Below are 15597 nucleotides of genomic sequence, written 5' to 3' on the forward strand. Positions count from 1 at the left end.
GGTGACCAACCTGATGGAAGCACTAAGACCAAGAGATTGAAAGTGGCATTCCCAGGACTTGATGTAGAAACTCACTCCCACCAACACAAAGCTTTTTTAAGTGGAAGGTGGGTGGAAACTCTTTTAGGAAGCTACAAAATTAACATATGATTGACTGCTTATTTCGTTGAGTGACCATCTTTTCCTGTCTATGACCAAGCTGAAAACTCAGACCATGTTCTTAGGCCATGGACTGTGGACCGGAATTGCACTCCCAGTGCAGTAGTCTGCTATGAAAAGAAAAAAATGTATTGCTTATTTCCTGTGAGTGTGGTGGTTTTCTCCAGAGTGCTATTAGGATTTGTTTCCTTCTTATACCGAGACAACTTTTCCCCATTTTACATAGACTAATACATAGACAACTATTCAAGCCTACAGTCTGATAAGAATCACCAATAAAACTAGCCCAATGCATGCTTTTAAGTTGTGGGAGGAAGCCAAAGTACATGGGAAAGAAAAAAAAACCCCACTCAGACACACTGAAAACATACAAGCTGCCTAGACTGGATTCAAATCCAGGACCAGAAGATCAAAATTTTAGCTGTAATCATGCTTATAGAATTGGGTTTTGTCCACTCAGCTGATGGCAGCATCAATAATTTGTATGAATAAAATGAAATGTGGCATCAGAAGGAGGATGTAAGGTCAGAAAGTTTAGGGAAAGTGCCCAATCTAAGAGTGGGGTGTGAGGATTTGATGTTTAAGGGTATTTACTGAAATGAATAAAAGGGGCTAGCTGCGGGATGCTGGTAGTGAAGAGGTCCAACAAAGTAAACCAACCAAAAATTGAGATGGCATGAGGAACACCAGCAAAGAAAATGAGCAATTGGTAAAAACTGGGAAACCGATTGGGGGCACACAAAGAATTAAGAAGATGATGGCAGGGGAAACTGATGAGGATGGCAAAAAAGATCAAAAACAAAGACAGGAAGCAAATGAAGAAAAAAAATCTCACTATAGCAATTGTGATAACCAACAGAAAACAGGAAGTGGCTATAACAGAAGCACACAAATGCGCTTTAAAGGCTTTATGTTCCCCCGGAGGACACACCCATGCATACTTGATCAAGTCTCCTCTGTCCTTTCAACATGACCTTCTAGGTCAGGTCAGGTCAGAGTAGACCAGGAGGTACACATTAGAGAAATGAAAGAAGCCCATAGAGACATGCAGAAAGGGTCAGTGGGAAATAAAATGTAAAAAATAAAATAAAAATAACCCATGCAAGAGGCTTTGTGTTTTCTTTCGTGCGGATATGGTCTTGAAACTACACATGTGACAAACAAAAATCTATTCAGAGCTGCCAAACGTCAGTCTACATCTGCAGTGGGTGGAGCTCGCTCGGTTGTCATGAAGACGGTCCGTTGGGTTGCCGTTGTGTGCACAAAAAGTATCGGCGTGGCTTTAAATTAATTTAATGAAATTTCCTTCATTTAGCCAGTGATGGAGTAGTATTATTGTTATTTTTTTATTTCCCAAAGAAAGTCGGAATTTTAAATTCACAGCAGCAAGAGAATCGCTCCAAACGGGTCTAAATGAAGCAGTAACAGCTGCCAGTGACTGTCAACAAATCCACTACACCCACTGCGAAGGACTGTGGAGAAGTTTCCTCATTATTTAACCTTTTTTTTTCATCTGCACACATCTCTGACGTGAACGTAAGTCCCATATGGTCTAGCGGTTAGGATTCCTGGTTTTCACCCAGGCGGCCCGGGTTCGACTCCCGGTATGGGAACTCCTTTTCACAGTGTTCATGCTCACGCGGTTAAAAGATCTCTACCAATGAGAAAGGCGATGGAAAAAGTTTCTCCTCGTAAACACTAAGTGTGTTGTGTTTTCTGCTCCTTTCTGTTGTTATAGAATATAATGTTGAGGCATTTTCCTGCTGTTGTTGCTGGATGTTGGAGTTTTTGGCATACTGTTGTTGGACCCCACTTTACCTACACAAGTGCTTTAATTCAATACTTAATTCCAATTCCATAGAGGTGATTCTGTTCATCTGGATATCCTTACATGGATGACTGAGCGTGCCTCAAGCCAAGTCTTCATGACATAGATTCAACAAGGTCCTGTAAACGTTCCTCAAAAGGTTTGGTCCAGATTGACATGACAACAGCAGAAGTTATCATTTCAGTATGGTTGCCAGTTGTACCGCCACGATGTGACTCTCCCATCACTTCCACCTCATCCTCCTAAAGGTGCTCTGTTGGCTCGAGGCTTGGTGACTGTGGGGGTGATTGGAGTTTGGCGAACTCATTGTCATGTTTAAGAAATCAGTAAGCAACAATATTCAGGTAGCCTTAGGCATTTAAAGGAAGAAAGCACTGTTGTGCACACAAACAAGCATAAACACCCATACCGTCAGGATAAAAGAGTAATCACAAATGAAAATAATAAATAGATAGGTAACAGTCCTGATGGTAGCAGCAATGTGTTTTCTTCACTGATCGTTTCTGCTACGAGCTCCACAAACTAACCCGCATGTTCCCCTTTGAAAATGTGGTGAAACGGGTACTGCGCTGGTCTGGAGGAGATGGGAGACAAGGCCAGAAGGCGCGCAATAAATTTCAGGTTGTTTTCCTCACCGCTTCTTTCGATGATGAGCTCTAGAACGAGTCCGATGAGTCCGCTTTAGCCCATCGACCAATCAGAAGTCGGTGCGCGTTGAATGCGAGGTGCAGCGGCGCCCTGTGATTGGCTGAGGTGGGTTTTTTCTAAAGGGGCGTATTTTTCAAGCCATCTTGACTGAATATTTAGCCTCATCCAAGGTACATTAATTTGATATCTTCAGGATTTCGGTGTCCCTAGTTTGATGACCACTATCGTTTGAAAGGTTAAAACCACACCAATGAAACCGGGTCGAGTTTGTGTGTTTAAGCGCAGTCACGGCGGAGAACGGGAGTGCTGAAGATGACGCTGTCGCTCCTGAAATTACCGGCTAGCTAAGCTAACGGCTAGCATGTCTGCCTTGATTGTAGTCTGTCAGTAGCTGACATTTAGCTTGGTGCAGTTTTTCTGTCGGGCACTCGCACTGCAGAGGACGACTGAACAAGGTAAACAACTCTGGTGTGTTTTTTAAAGGGCACTTTCAGGACTGATAGGAAAATCAGCCTTTCTGTCACACGGCATCCGTGTGTCCTGTCCGACCGAGAAACGTTATCGCATCGGCAAAGAGACGGTCTTTTTTTTTTTTTTGCAGGGGTCTGGACTACAAAGCAATACCCGAAAACGTTGCACGTTTGCACTCTCGTGATCTAAAGCATTCATGCAATGTAATATGCATTCGGACTCGGTGCATACAGTGCACCTGCTCTCTGGCTGCTGTTTGCATGTATAATTGGGCTGCTAATCAACTTGCAATACAGTCGTTGTCTCTGCTGTTGTGCGCCTAAAATGGCTGACAGATGTTAGATACTCGGGTTGGTATTTAGCGCGCTTCAACCTAACTAGGCACAGCAACAAGGGGGTAGAAAAAAAAACATGGTGCTAGCGTTTTATTGGTGGGCGAGACTTGTGCTCGCGTTACGGACTCCCCTTTTGACCAATGGTGAGAGAGGCGAGATGCAAGCAGTGCAAGTTACTGTAGTTGTGTTTGTGCAACATGAGTGCTTACTGTGTTATTACAGAGCACAGCACCCGAGCTGACCCCCTTTTACCCTGTAATTATTTACACAGGAATAAAAAAGAAAACACCAATAAACAGAATAAAGCAAGCTTTTAGGGCAGAATTAATTAAAAAAAAAAAACACGTTAATGGATACATAAAACCTATATATTCTCATTATGTCTTTATAACGTGTTTTAGGGGCTTTATTTTTCTTACTCTGGAAATGTGGTGATAAAAATATATGTAATGTGTGAATGCTGGGTGTGACCCTTAATTTACATACACAAAACCACATTAAGAGCCACAGGCATACAAAAACTACTTTACCTGGCAGAGCAGATTATTGAGTGTTGCTTTATATTGGTCGGTAAATTTTGCAAATTATTCCCGAATATCGGAAAAGTGCAATAATAATGAAAATAATAGAAAAATAAATGGGCCCCTGTCAAATTGGATTCATTGTTAGTGCACAATTGGTACAGTGCAACATCAAGTCAAATCACTTTACTGCCATTTGAACCATATACAGGTAATGCTGTACATAAATTGGTGCACCATAAATGACCTTCCACATGACCAAAATTGCAGCCAAAAATTATATGTAACGTTTTGCTTGTCTTGTAGAAATAAAATTAAACAGACAGTTTTAATGTGAAATGCTTTCATTGTTAATCCAAACAACGTGATCTCAGTGACTAAATAAGACAGAGATAGAGCATTAAAAGAATATGTATTTTGGGTAGGGGGCTTTTTAGTCTTTATTTGGTAGGATAGTAGAAAGAAGACAACAAAAACTGAACCCAGGCCTCCACATTAGCCATATGCCAAAGGAGTCGCCTGCTTAACCCAGTGAGCTTAATCAGGACCAAAGATGATTTGAAATCTGTAATGGCAGAAGTGGCAGTCAACCAGTTGTTTTATTGTCTGACGCACATGCACGACTGAGGTTCATGATAGTTTCAGCTGTATCGCAGCAGGCGTTTCTACTTGCTTTTTGTACAATCTACTGTACAATATAAAGCGCCTTGAGGCGACTGTTGTTGTGATTTGGCGCTATATAAATAAAATTGAATTGAATTGAATTTTGCAGCAAAGCGTTCGGATCGTGTCTGCACTCTGGATGAATCCTTAAGGGAAGCTGTGTTGTTTTGAATTTTTGCAAATGTGTAGTAGAAAAAATGGCTATTTTGCCTTGTTAGGGTATCAAAATAGCTGCCTAAATGAGTTACCAAGGTGGCTACTGAGTGGCGAAAGTTGCTTGTAGAAGAAATTTGGTGATATGTTATTTTTTGTTTTCACTAATCTTAATATAGGCACTCTGTTTTTCTCCCCTAAGCTTTTATATCTTCCATGCTCTCCAATGTGAATATACAGCAGCTACAGTAAATCTTTGCATATAATTTCACAAAGTACCAAATAGTGTTGACGCTGCAATTTCAATCGTTGCATTAAACATTTTTCTTCTCTATTTCTAAGGGCGCTAGTGCAAAGTCCCATGCAGAAGACGAGGAGGTGGGAATGCGAGGCAGTTGTTAGCAGACTCAGCATGGGTAGGGGTCGAGGCAGAGGGAGAGGAAGGGGCAGGGGTACATCTGGCCAGTTGCGGCCCCCCTCCCCTTACAGACTGCAGCTCTCTCCATCCAGGGAGACTTTGACATACGCTCAGGCTCAGAAAATAGTGGAAGTGGACCTAGATGGAAGACTCCATCGGATTAACATCACAGATCCTCTGCCAGTTATCACAGAGGACGAGATGATGGCCCAGGACATTGCAGAGTGCAACAGTAACAAGGAGAACAGTGAGCAGACACAGAGTAAAACCAGGACGTGGAGGAAACCCGCAAACGGCAAAAACAGGAGGAGTGGTAAAAACACATCAAACCAGAACCAGCGCTCCAGCTCTAATCAGCACACAGGATCGGCTTTTTCCTTTCAGCAGCCGGCCCTCCAAACACCTCTGCCTGAGCCGACCTTCCGCGTGCTGAGTTCGGTTTCCCCCACAGAGGCGCCTCCTCTCCCGGCAGCCTACTATCGTTACATAGAAAAATCTGGGGAGGAGCAGGACAGCGTGGCAGAGTACGACATGGACGAGGAGGACCTCGCCTGGCTGGAGATGGTGAACCAGAAGAGGGTGTCCGATGGCCATGCATCCGTATCTCCGGACACTTTTGAGCTGCTCATCGACCGCCTGGAGAGGGAGTCCATCTTGGAGTCCCGCAGCCAGGCTCTGTCCCAGAATGCTGTCGACGAGGACGCCTTCTGCTGCGTCTGCTTGGATGACGAATGTCTGAACAGTAACGTCATCCTGTTCTGTGACATCTGTAACCTGGCCGTCCACCAGGAGTGTTACGGTGTGCCCTACGTCCCCGAGGGCCAGTGGCTGTGCCGCTGCTGCCTGCAGTCCCCCTCCCGCCCTGTAGACTGTGTTCTCTGTCCCAACCGAGGAGGTGCCTTCAAACAGACAAGTGATGGGCGTTGGGCCCATGTTGTCTGTGCCATATGGATCCCAGAAGTTTGCTTTGCCAACACGGTGTTCCTTGAGCCCGTGGAGGGGGTCAGTAACATCCCTCCCGCTCGTTGGAAGCTCACCTGCTACCTGTGTAAGCAGAAAGGCAGAGGAGCCTCCATTCAGTGCCACAAAGCCAACTGTTACAGGGCTTTTCACGTCACCTGCGCCCAGAAGGCTGGCTTGTTCATGAAGATAGACCCAGTCCGGGAGACAGGTGTTAACGGCACCACCTTCTCCGTGAAGAAGACCGCTTTCTGTGAGCATCACTCTCCTGTTGGGTCTCGGCGAGACGGGTCTGGAGATGAGTCGGTGGAAGGGAGGCTCGTGGGGGGCAGGGGTAATCGGGGTCAGCGGTCTTATACTCAGAGTCCCCCCTCATCACCAAACAAGAAAGCTACCAAAGGACAAAAGAAGAAGAATTCAAAAGGGTCTGGTGGGTCACGTCGCTCCAATATTCCTGTGCTGCTGGTGCCTCAGATCCCGTCGCACAGGTGTGTCATTTGCATACTGTACAAATTTCCATAGTTTACCATTTGCTGTCTGATTTTAATCTATGTCACTGAGAGATTTTTACAGATAGCCTTATCATAATGTCCCTATCCAGTGGTTATAATGTTAATACTAGTATTTTAATCTATAAACTCTCACGTTGTGTCTCAACAGGCTGAACAAGATCTGCACAGGAGCTGAAGTCCAGAGAAAGAACCAGTTCATGCAGCGGCTTCATAACTACTGGTTGCTGAAACGACAGTCGCGAAATGGGATGCCTTTAATACGGCGGCTTCATTCCCACCTACAGGCCCACAGGACTGCAGAGCAGGTGAGGAGAGACGTCATCAAATGTACCTATAACACAACAGTGACTGTTCAGTAATAACTGCACTGCAGTGGTGTGTAAATGACTGAGCACAAATGAAAATAAACAGTCTACATTTTTAGCATTCACACATGTGACTGCAAACGCAGCACCTGTGGTTTTGCCATCGCTGACCCATGTGACTGTAGTCAGATCTCTCACTTCTGTAAAGCTGGTGTCTGTACTGATAGCAGCAGAAACAATATGTGTCACGGCTGCCGAGGCGAGCCGTGTGGAGTTGGAAAAAGGACCCAAGAGCAAGCAGTGTATGAAAAGATTAGTGGAGTTTATTTACAAGGTGTCAGTGGCAGGAACAGAAAACGAATAATGAGACAAACTAACGGAAACCTAAACTGGGAAAACTAAAGAGCAACTAGAAATCCACAGGACACGGGGTGAAAGGCAGAGAGACGCAGACTGACGGAGGATACAAAAACGCAGAGAGACACAGATGAATGCAGAAAAGCGCGGACTTACATGGAGTAATACAGACGAACCGGCAACAGGCAGGAGAACACACAGGGCTTAAATACACACACACCAGTAATCAGGGGATAAGAGACAGGAGGGCAACACAGCTGGGAGAAATCAGAGCTGACGGGACAGGGGAAATGTAAACTGAACACACTCACATCAGACATGAACCTTCAGAATAAAACAGGAAATTAACAGACAGAGAACCAGACAGGACACTGAACTTGACAGGCAGACTCATGAGCAGACACAATAACACCATGGACAGACAGAGGGAACACAGAGAAGTGGGAGCAGGCAGGCAAAGAACAGAAACCTAACAAATGGCAAAATAACAACAGAATACACACTCGGAATGAACAAAAGCATAAGGAAACACAAAACACTGAGTCCTCAGACTCAGGACCATGACAATATGAATGCAGCTGAGTGTTTAAATTATATAAATGACAAAATAAAATGAAATATTTCTATTCTGCTGTCAGTGGAGGATGTAACTGGTGTCTGAGGCCTTCAGAGAGTCTGTTCAGATCAGAATCAGCCAAGTCACGGGAATAAAATCACTTCACACCTTATTCTCCATCCTCACACACTGAAATCCAACATAAGCCCAGACATCACACTTTGCAGTGGCTGATTTTGAATATGGCAAGCTTCCACAAAATCCTTCACAGTTCTGCTGCTGCTGCTGGGCAATGTGTCGAGATGGCCTGTAAAATGTTGTGAAAATGTGTCGTTAGTTATTATCAGAGATGGCAAAGATGTCCTACGCAATACACAGCTGATAAGAGATGTGTTCACAGTTGCTAAGTTGGTAAATATACTTTATTTCAACTCACGTTCTTTTGGTTTCTTTTAAACTTTTATAACAACTTTGGATGTGCAGCTTGTGTAGATCCTAGGGCTGCACAATTAATCGTTAGAAAATCGCGATTCATACTTATTTGCGATCTCATTTCCAAATGACAACGATTAAAAAAAAAAAGAAAAATGACAACGACGACTGTACCGCATTTTGATCCGGGACATAATCTGCATGAAAACAAGCGCTCACTCTTCCTGCTCAACAAATGACAAGGGCGGAGCCTTATACCACGTGATACAGAAGCTGTGCCGTGTGATGCTAAAATTAGCAGGGAAAAAACAACGGAGAGCACGTCAGGGATGACGAGAAAGTGACAGGAGAAAATCCGTCCCGGTCAACCACCCAAACATCAATAACGGGAACCTTATACAGCGCTTCCCTATACACGTCGAACTCCCGCAGGCACAAAGAAATAACGGAGGCTATCACTTATCACCTGACCAAAGATATGGCTCCCATCAACACTGTGCAAAAAGAGGGATTTAGGAAAATGATCAACACCCTAGACAAACGCTACACAGTGCCGTCCCGCTACTATTTTTCTATTGTTGCACTACCTGCTCTATACACGCAGCGTCGAGCAACGGTGGAGACGGAATTTCAAGCAGTACAACAACAAAACGTGAGACATTTGTTGTTTTTATGTTTATTTATTGTTTTTATGTTCAGTCTCAACTGTTACGAAGTTGATGTGCAGTTAATAAGTGCAATAAATATTTATACTGGAAAAGAAAATCGTGAGAGAATCGTGATCTCAATTCTAAGCCAAAAAATCGTGATTCTCATTTTATGCAAAATCGTGCAGCCCTAGTAGATCCCCAAAACTTGATGCTGTTCATCTGGACAGAGAGAACTAAAGAGAGACAAAAAGAATAATTATGGTGTTTTTTTTTAAAGCTTTTTCTATCATTTTCAGAGGGAGCCTGATGAAAAGCTGAGTGCCGCGCGAGAGGAGCTGCGATACTGGCAAAAGTTGAGGCAAGACCTGGAAAGAGCGAGACTTTTGGTGGAGCTCATCCGCAAGAGGGAGCGGCTAAAGAGAGAGCAGGTGTGTTTAAAAGGAAGTCTGAGACAAGTTTATAGACCAAACATTAAATGTTTTCATTTAAGAAATCACCAGCTGATGAGGAGAAATTAACATAACAGTTCGAGGGAGCATGAATTTCTGTTCCCCGCAGCATTTGTCATTCTTTTGCACCCCGCAGAGTGACCTTGTATTCTCCCCTGTGTGATTATGTCACCACACACAGATGAAAATTCAGCAGGCTGCTCTTGAGCTGAAGTTGACTCCTGCGCTGGTGCTTCTGAGATCCACCCTGGAGCAACTACAAGAGAAGGACACAGCCAAAATCTTCTCTCAGCCCGTCAATCTGTCAGAGGTCGGTGCAGTTAGACAGCAGCCTGTTCTGAATGCACTCTTCACTCAGCAGCATGGCTACTTTGACTGTACTGTGACTCTGCTGACATTCCTTTTTTCTGTGATTCGCCGAGGTCCCAGATTACCTGGAGTTTATTACCCAACCCATGGACTTCTCCACTATGCGCACCAAACTGGAGGGACATGCCTACTGTTCCATCACTGACCTAGAAGAGGACTTCGACCTCATGATCTCGAACTGCCTCAAGTACAACTCCAAGGACACCATGTTCCACAGAGCAGCCTTACAACTGCGGGAGGTGGGAGGTGCCGTTCTCCGCCACGCCCACAGGCAGTCTCAGAGCATCGGCCTGGACCCCAGTACAGGCATGCACCTGCCAGAGGCTCCAAACAAACATGGCTTCTACAACTGTACATGGGATGATGGTGAGTTGAGCACGGGACATAGATCACATCTTTTCTTGGATGTAACCCTCAGGCTTCATTTGTTCATCTGGCTTTTTTTTTCTTTCCTCCTTCTTGTTTTTGTGGTTGTAATCTCTGTAGTTGACTCTCTGTTGGACCCAGAGAACAGACTGCACTTAACCACAGAGGAGCAACTAAAGGCCTTACTGGATAAACTGGACGTAGTCGCATCCATGCGTACCAGCGGCGGTCGCACCAAGCGCATTAGGCTGCTGCGCCGAGAGATCAACACTCTGAGGCAGAAGATGAACCAGCAGCAAAGTGCTCAGTCTGTGAATGGCATTGAGAAGGTGGATGAAGGAAAGGAAGAAGAGGGAGAGGAGGAGGAGGAAGACGAGGCGGAGAAGAAGAAGGAAAAGAAAAGGGAGAAGACAAATGTGGAGAATGGACTATTGACAGCAGTGTCAAATCCTAAAGCAGGTAATTAAGCCAGTAATTGTGCAGTTTATACATAATTACTATTACTTATTATTGTTTTTTTAATAAAATTCATAGAGTCTAATTTCTGGCTTTTTTCAGTTTTAATTTAGCAAAGTTAAATTCTCACACTGGAAAATCTGCATCCAGTGAAGATTTTAGGTGATGAATTACTTGTAAGATGAAAAAAAAAATTCTCTTTTACCCAGATGACTCTCCACCTGTGCTAGAGCTTACCTGCCCAGTATCATCACCGCTGCCAGGCGATGCTCCCCTGGAGCCCCCTATCCTGGGCATTGTAACGGGAGGACGAAGGTCACCCGGACGTTCCTACAAACGTCAGAGGTCCTCCCGGAGTGGAAGCAAAAGCCAAGGCGAAGATGAGGCTGAAGTCGGAGAAACGCCTTCTTCGGAACCAGACGCTGTTCACGAGGTCACGCCACTGGGCACGCCTCCAACACTGTCTCTGGTCGGAGTCGGTCGTCGCACGTCAGTTTTGTTTAAGAAAGCAAAAAATGGCGCGCGAATGGTGAAGAACAAGTCCCTTCCACAACAGAACGGTAAAACCTCTGAGGCTAAAAGCAACGGGTTGGATAGCACCGCCACCAGCCCGAATTCACCCAGTGTGAACAACATCACCACATTACCTCCTACCCCAAACGCCTCCCCAGCACCTCCTTCTCCCTCCTCACACCGCCTGAGGTCTAGAGGCCACAGCTCAGAAAGTGAGGCAGACAAACTCCCTCCTCCGCCCACAGAAGGAGGTAAGGACCGGATGGATCACTGCATTACAGATATTTGATTTTCTAAAGAAAACAGGGGGAAGAAAGTCTGTATTTGTCACCATGTGGTTTGTGGTGTTGCTAGGCCTGACAAATGGAAAGCACAGCTCTGCAGAACACGATGAAGACGACTCCAACCTAAGGTGAGTATGAGTAGGACAGGAAAAACTAGTGCTGAACTGAAGCATGCATGTTTTTTTCCATAAATTTGACTTGAATTTAAAAAGGTCCTTTTTGTTTTGGTTTCCACTCCTCTCTGCAGTGTCTCCCCTCCCAAACGCAGTCGGGGTAAACCTGCTTTGGCTAAAGTTCCTAGCAGCGAGAACGGAGACATCTCCGGATCTGGTGTGTATCACGAGAAGACAAAACACAGTGAAATGGCTCTGTTTTCTGTTTAGATTAGTAATTTATGAGCCTACACACATAAAAAAAATACACATTTCATTTTATTCTCAGTTTGGGCTCAGGATCTGTCATGAATACAAATTAATTGCATGTATTGGGATATCCTGTTCACAGGAAAGTCTACACTTCTGTCTTTAGATAGCGAGACTAAACTTGCACCACTGGGCCTAGTCTGGGCCAAATGCAGGGGATATCCATCGTATCCGGCAATGGTGAGGATGCATTCAATCTTACACTCCATGGTCTAAATCAGGGATGTCAAACTCATTTTACATCGCGAGCTGCATACAATGCACTTTGATATTAAATGGGCCGGACCAAAAAAAACTCCTCTTTCCATCAACCTAAACAAGTTTCATTACTCATTATAAAAATGGTTGTAGATGGTGTTTACTTATTACTAAATTAAACTCTTATGTGGTGATTTTCCACTCTCCCATTTACACAAGCACTTTCTTCTATGCTGTAGTGCTTTCTGTCTAACAATCACCCACATGGCACGAAGGAGCAACCTCCTAAACTGCAGCCACCCCACATTACTTGGGTGTAGTATGATTGGAGTTTTTGTCGGGCAGTCTCCTGCCCCCTGGCCTTATGTTTGACAGCCTTGGTCTAGATAAACGTTGTTCCTGTGTTGCTAAATGTGCCGTATATGACATAATCTGCTGTTACAGATTGTTGATCCTGACATGCCCCAGGAAGGACTTCTCCACAATGGCATACCCATTCCCGTGCCTCCTCTGGAGGTGCTCAAACTTGGTGAATGGAGGCAAATGGAGGAAGACCAGAAGCTCTTCTTAGTGCTCTTTTTTGACACCAAAAGAACTTGGTGAGATTCACACAGTCAGGGATAAACTCATGTTGAATTTTAGTGTTAGTCTTTGTCACCTAAATTTAAAACGTAAAATGAAAAGAAAAAAAAATGTCCCTCTTCATTTTCAGGCAATGGCTCCCTCGTAACAAACTACTGCCGCTGGGAATGGACGACACTGTAGACAAGCTGCGGTTAATGGAAGGCAAAAAACCCAGCGTTCGCAAGTCTGTGCACACTGCTTATGACCGAGCTATGGTACATTTAAACCACGTGAGAGGAAATCTTAACTTCACACCCTCCAATTTTATATAAAATTTAAAAAATACAATTTATATAAAATTTAATTTTAAAGATTTTATCATCTTAAATAAGCTGCCTGGTTGTGTGTACAAAGCTTCTTCAATGCTCTTAAAAAATTTGGGAAAGTAAAACAAACGCTTCCCAACAGGTGTAGTATTTGAAGGTTATCTGCATAAAAAGTTTTTTTAAAACTGATTTTTGAAATGAGGAGGGGAAAAAGTGCTTTTTTGTAGATTTACTTGTTCATTTATTTGTGTACGTTTTTTTAAAATTGTTTTCCACAACCACTGTTGCTACGTGTTCATATAAAGATTTTATTTTAGGCCAAAGTGAGTCGAGACTTTCGTGAGAAAAGTGTAATTATTTAATCGTGAATGGGATTTTCTTGATTGAAAATATATTTAGATTGTATTTGCCATTGAAACGTCACTGTGTATACTGAAGTGTGAAAGTCCCACTTAACATTCACGTCATATCTGGACTTGGACAGCTATGGACACGGGTTTGTCTTCAAGAGTTCTCTATAATAACAATAATAATATCATTTGCATGTTGTTGTTTGCATGTTGCAGGTGATGTATAAGCTGCTCCTTCAGATCCTCTGTTTGTTCAGTTACTATGAGTTTTGTTCCATTAATATTCAGAGAGATAGACTGGTGCAGTGTTGCTGAAGCTGTCGGTTTATCAGTGGACCTTCTTTTCCCGCCCTCTTCTACAGCCACAAGCTGCAGGTGGTGAGATCAAGATTGTGGATACAAGTGGTGGTAAAGAGCTTCCTCCGAGGGGTTTTTGGATCTCTCTTAGCAACAAGGAGAGAAGCTCCTTTATTCCAGAGGAGGTCGGAGTAGCTTCTTCATATTGAAAGGAGCCAGTTGAGGTGGTTCGAGCATCTGTCATGACGCCTCCTGGATGCCTCTTTTGTGAAATGTTTAGGCCACTTCCAACTGGAAGGAGGACCTGGACACACGAGAGAGATTAAGAATGTCTCAGGGTCTCCTTCAGAACAGCTGGGAGTGGGAGGTTGGGGGGGATCTCTGCTTAGACTCGTTTCTCTGACCAAGATAAGCAGCAATGCATGGGAGGATAATATTCATGGTATTACATCAAAGCCGTTACTGCAGGCATTCACATTGAAACTATATCAGAAGGGGCGCAAATAACTTTTTCTTTTTTTTTGGTAACATTTGACTCCGGGACTTTGTTTTTCATGTGCTCATGTTTATTCAGCAGTTCTGGGAATTACTTGGTGCATGCACGATAACCATGCATCATTTGTTCTCTGACTGATATTGCTGAGCATCTGGCTACACCTGAATGCTGCAGGTAGTTGGAAGTCTCAGTGAGCTCTCTCGCTGTATCCTGTAATCTTCCAGTCATTCTTGGATATATATTTATATTCTTTCCTCCTCCTTCCAGAAAAGGGTCACTTCAGAGTCACGTCACCTGAGTTGAATTAAAAAAATATATAAAGGGAATTTATCTGTTATAACAGCATTTTATATTTGAGCACAAAATTAAAAGTTTTTTGAAATAGATTTTTAAAAAAAAACTTTTTCAGGGATGAGGCTTAGGCTTTGGAAACGAGCACTAAAAATATTTTTTTATTTTACTATATTTTGAAAAACAAATTGAATTGAGCATTAAAGGAACAAGTGATTCCATTTGCTCCGAGGTCCCAAACTCTCAGTCCAGCTATGACGTGTCGTTGGTGAGACTTTAGAGTGTTTACTTAATTTTTCCATATTGTGAAACTGTACGGTGATATGAGAATGTCGGCGTACCCGGTGCAGCTACCTGGTTAGTTAGATGTGAAGTCACTACAGAGGTGAGATGGTTTGTGGGGGAGGGAGGGGCAAAAAGAAAAAAGTCTACTGCGATCCTCACTCGAGAATTTGCACTTGAATGCAAATGTGGCTGAGGAAACTTGAAAAGCACAAATGGTTACTTTTAAGGATTGGATTGGTGACTCCTGGAGCCATATGTGTGGCAAAACCTTGTGTGTGTGTGTGTGTGTGTGTGTGTGCGTGCGTGCGTGCGTGAGAGTGTGTGTGTGTGTACAGCTTATACATACATGTGTACAACCTCAGTGTAGTAAAAGTGCATGTGTATAGTTTTGTAAATATGTAAATGTATGTTTATATCGGCTTACATGAAGTAATTTAAGGAATGCAAAAATCGAGTTTAGATTTTAATTTATAATTTGTGGCAGTTGAGAGTGTTATTTAAAAAGTTAAATATTGAAAAGATTTATGTATGATGCTACGTAGCTCTTTGTAACAGTGATGGTATTCGCCAACATATGGAACATATTCTCTAAAAGCGAGGAGGCACAAGACCTTAACTCTGTGGGCAGAAGCTGCTGCACCTGCCTGCAAGTTTTGTTCGTTTTTTTTCCCTTGGTGGCACAGGAGATTTTTGATCTTGTCATTTAAATTGTATTGCAAGATCTATAATCTGCCCGAGACAATATTTTCTCACACAACAATAAATGCTGTTTGAAACAGTTTAATGTGCGTAGCGTGTTTTATTTTTATTCGTTTTAGTGAATTAAATGTATTGTTTGAAGATAAATCTAAATGGAAGTAAATCATCTACTAAGACGTCCTTCCACACGGCTAATAAATATATTAGCAGTGTGTAGCACATTTCTACATTGTAGGTACGTACTGAAGACATCAAATATATGAA

General features: G+C 43.4%; 1 protein-coding gene and 1 non-coding gene across 5 annotated transcripts; both read left to right on the plus strand.

Moving 5' to 3' along the window:
- The first annotated feature begins 1377 nt into the window (after positions 1-1377).
- On the plus strand, positions 1378-15418 carry brpf3a (bromodomain and PHD finger containing, 3a). 4 transcript variants are annotated; one of them, XM_086292730.1, is made up of 13 exons: positions 1378-1695; positions 5121-6644; positions 6817-6973; positions 9265-9396; positions 9599-9727; positions 9840-10152; positions 10273-10611; positions 10818-11372; positions 11476-11533; positions 11653-11735; positions 11910-12007; positions 12470-12624; positions 12738-15418. In XM_086292730.1, exons 2-13 carry the CDS (start codon positions 5140-5142, stop codon positions 12919-12921), a joined length of 3708 nt encoding a protein of 1235 aa, XP_086148856.1. In that variant the 5' UTR covers positions 1378-1695; positions 5121-5139; the 3' UTR covers positions 12922-15418. The 4 variants fall into 4 exon arrangements, with proteins under 4 accessions (XP_086148856.1, XP_086148855.1, XP_086148858.1 ...); XM_086292729.1 differs by lacking the exon at positions 1378-1695 and adding an exon at positions 2769-3090; XM_086292732.1 differs by lacking the exon at positions 1378-1695 and adding an exon at positions 2769-3090 and having other exon boundaries at positions 11934-12007.
- On the plus strand, positions 1701-1772 carry trnae-uuc (transfer RNA glutamic acid (anticodon UUC)). The gene has a single exon. It is a non-coding gene; the product is annotated as a tRNA-Glu (tRNA).
- Positions 15419-15597: the final 179 nt, after the last annotated feature.

The sequence above is a fragment of the Aulonocara sp. 'chitande type north' Nkhata Bay genome, linkage group LG5 (genome assembly GCF_057382095.1).
Source record: "Aulonocara sp. 'chitande type north' Nkhata Bay isolate Kocher_YH1m ecotype deep benthic linkage group LG5, A_spYH_male_GT1.1, whole genome shotgun sequence".
In the NCBI taxonomy this organism is placed as follows: domain Eukaryota; kingdom Metazoa; phylum Chordata; class Actinopteri; order Cichliformes; family Cichlidae; genus Aulonocara; species Aulonocara sp. 'chitande type north' Nkhata Bay.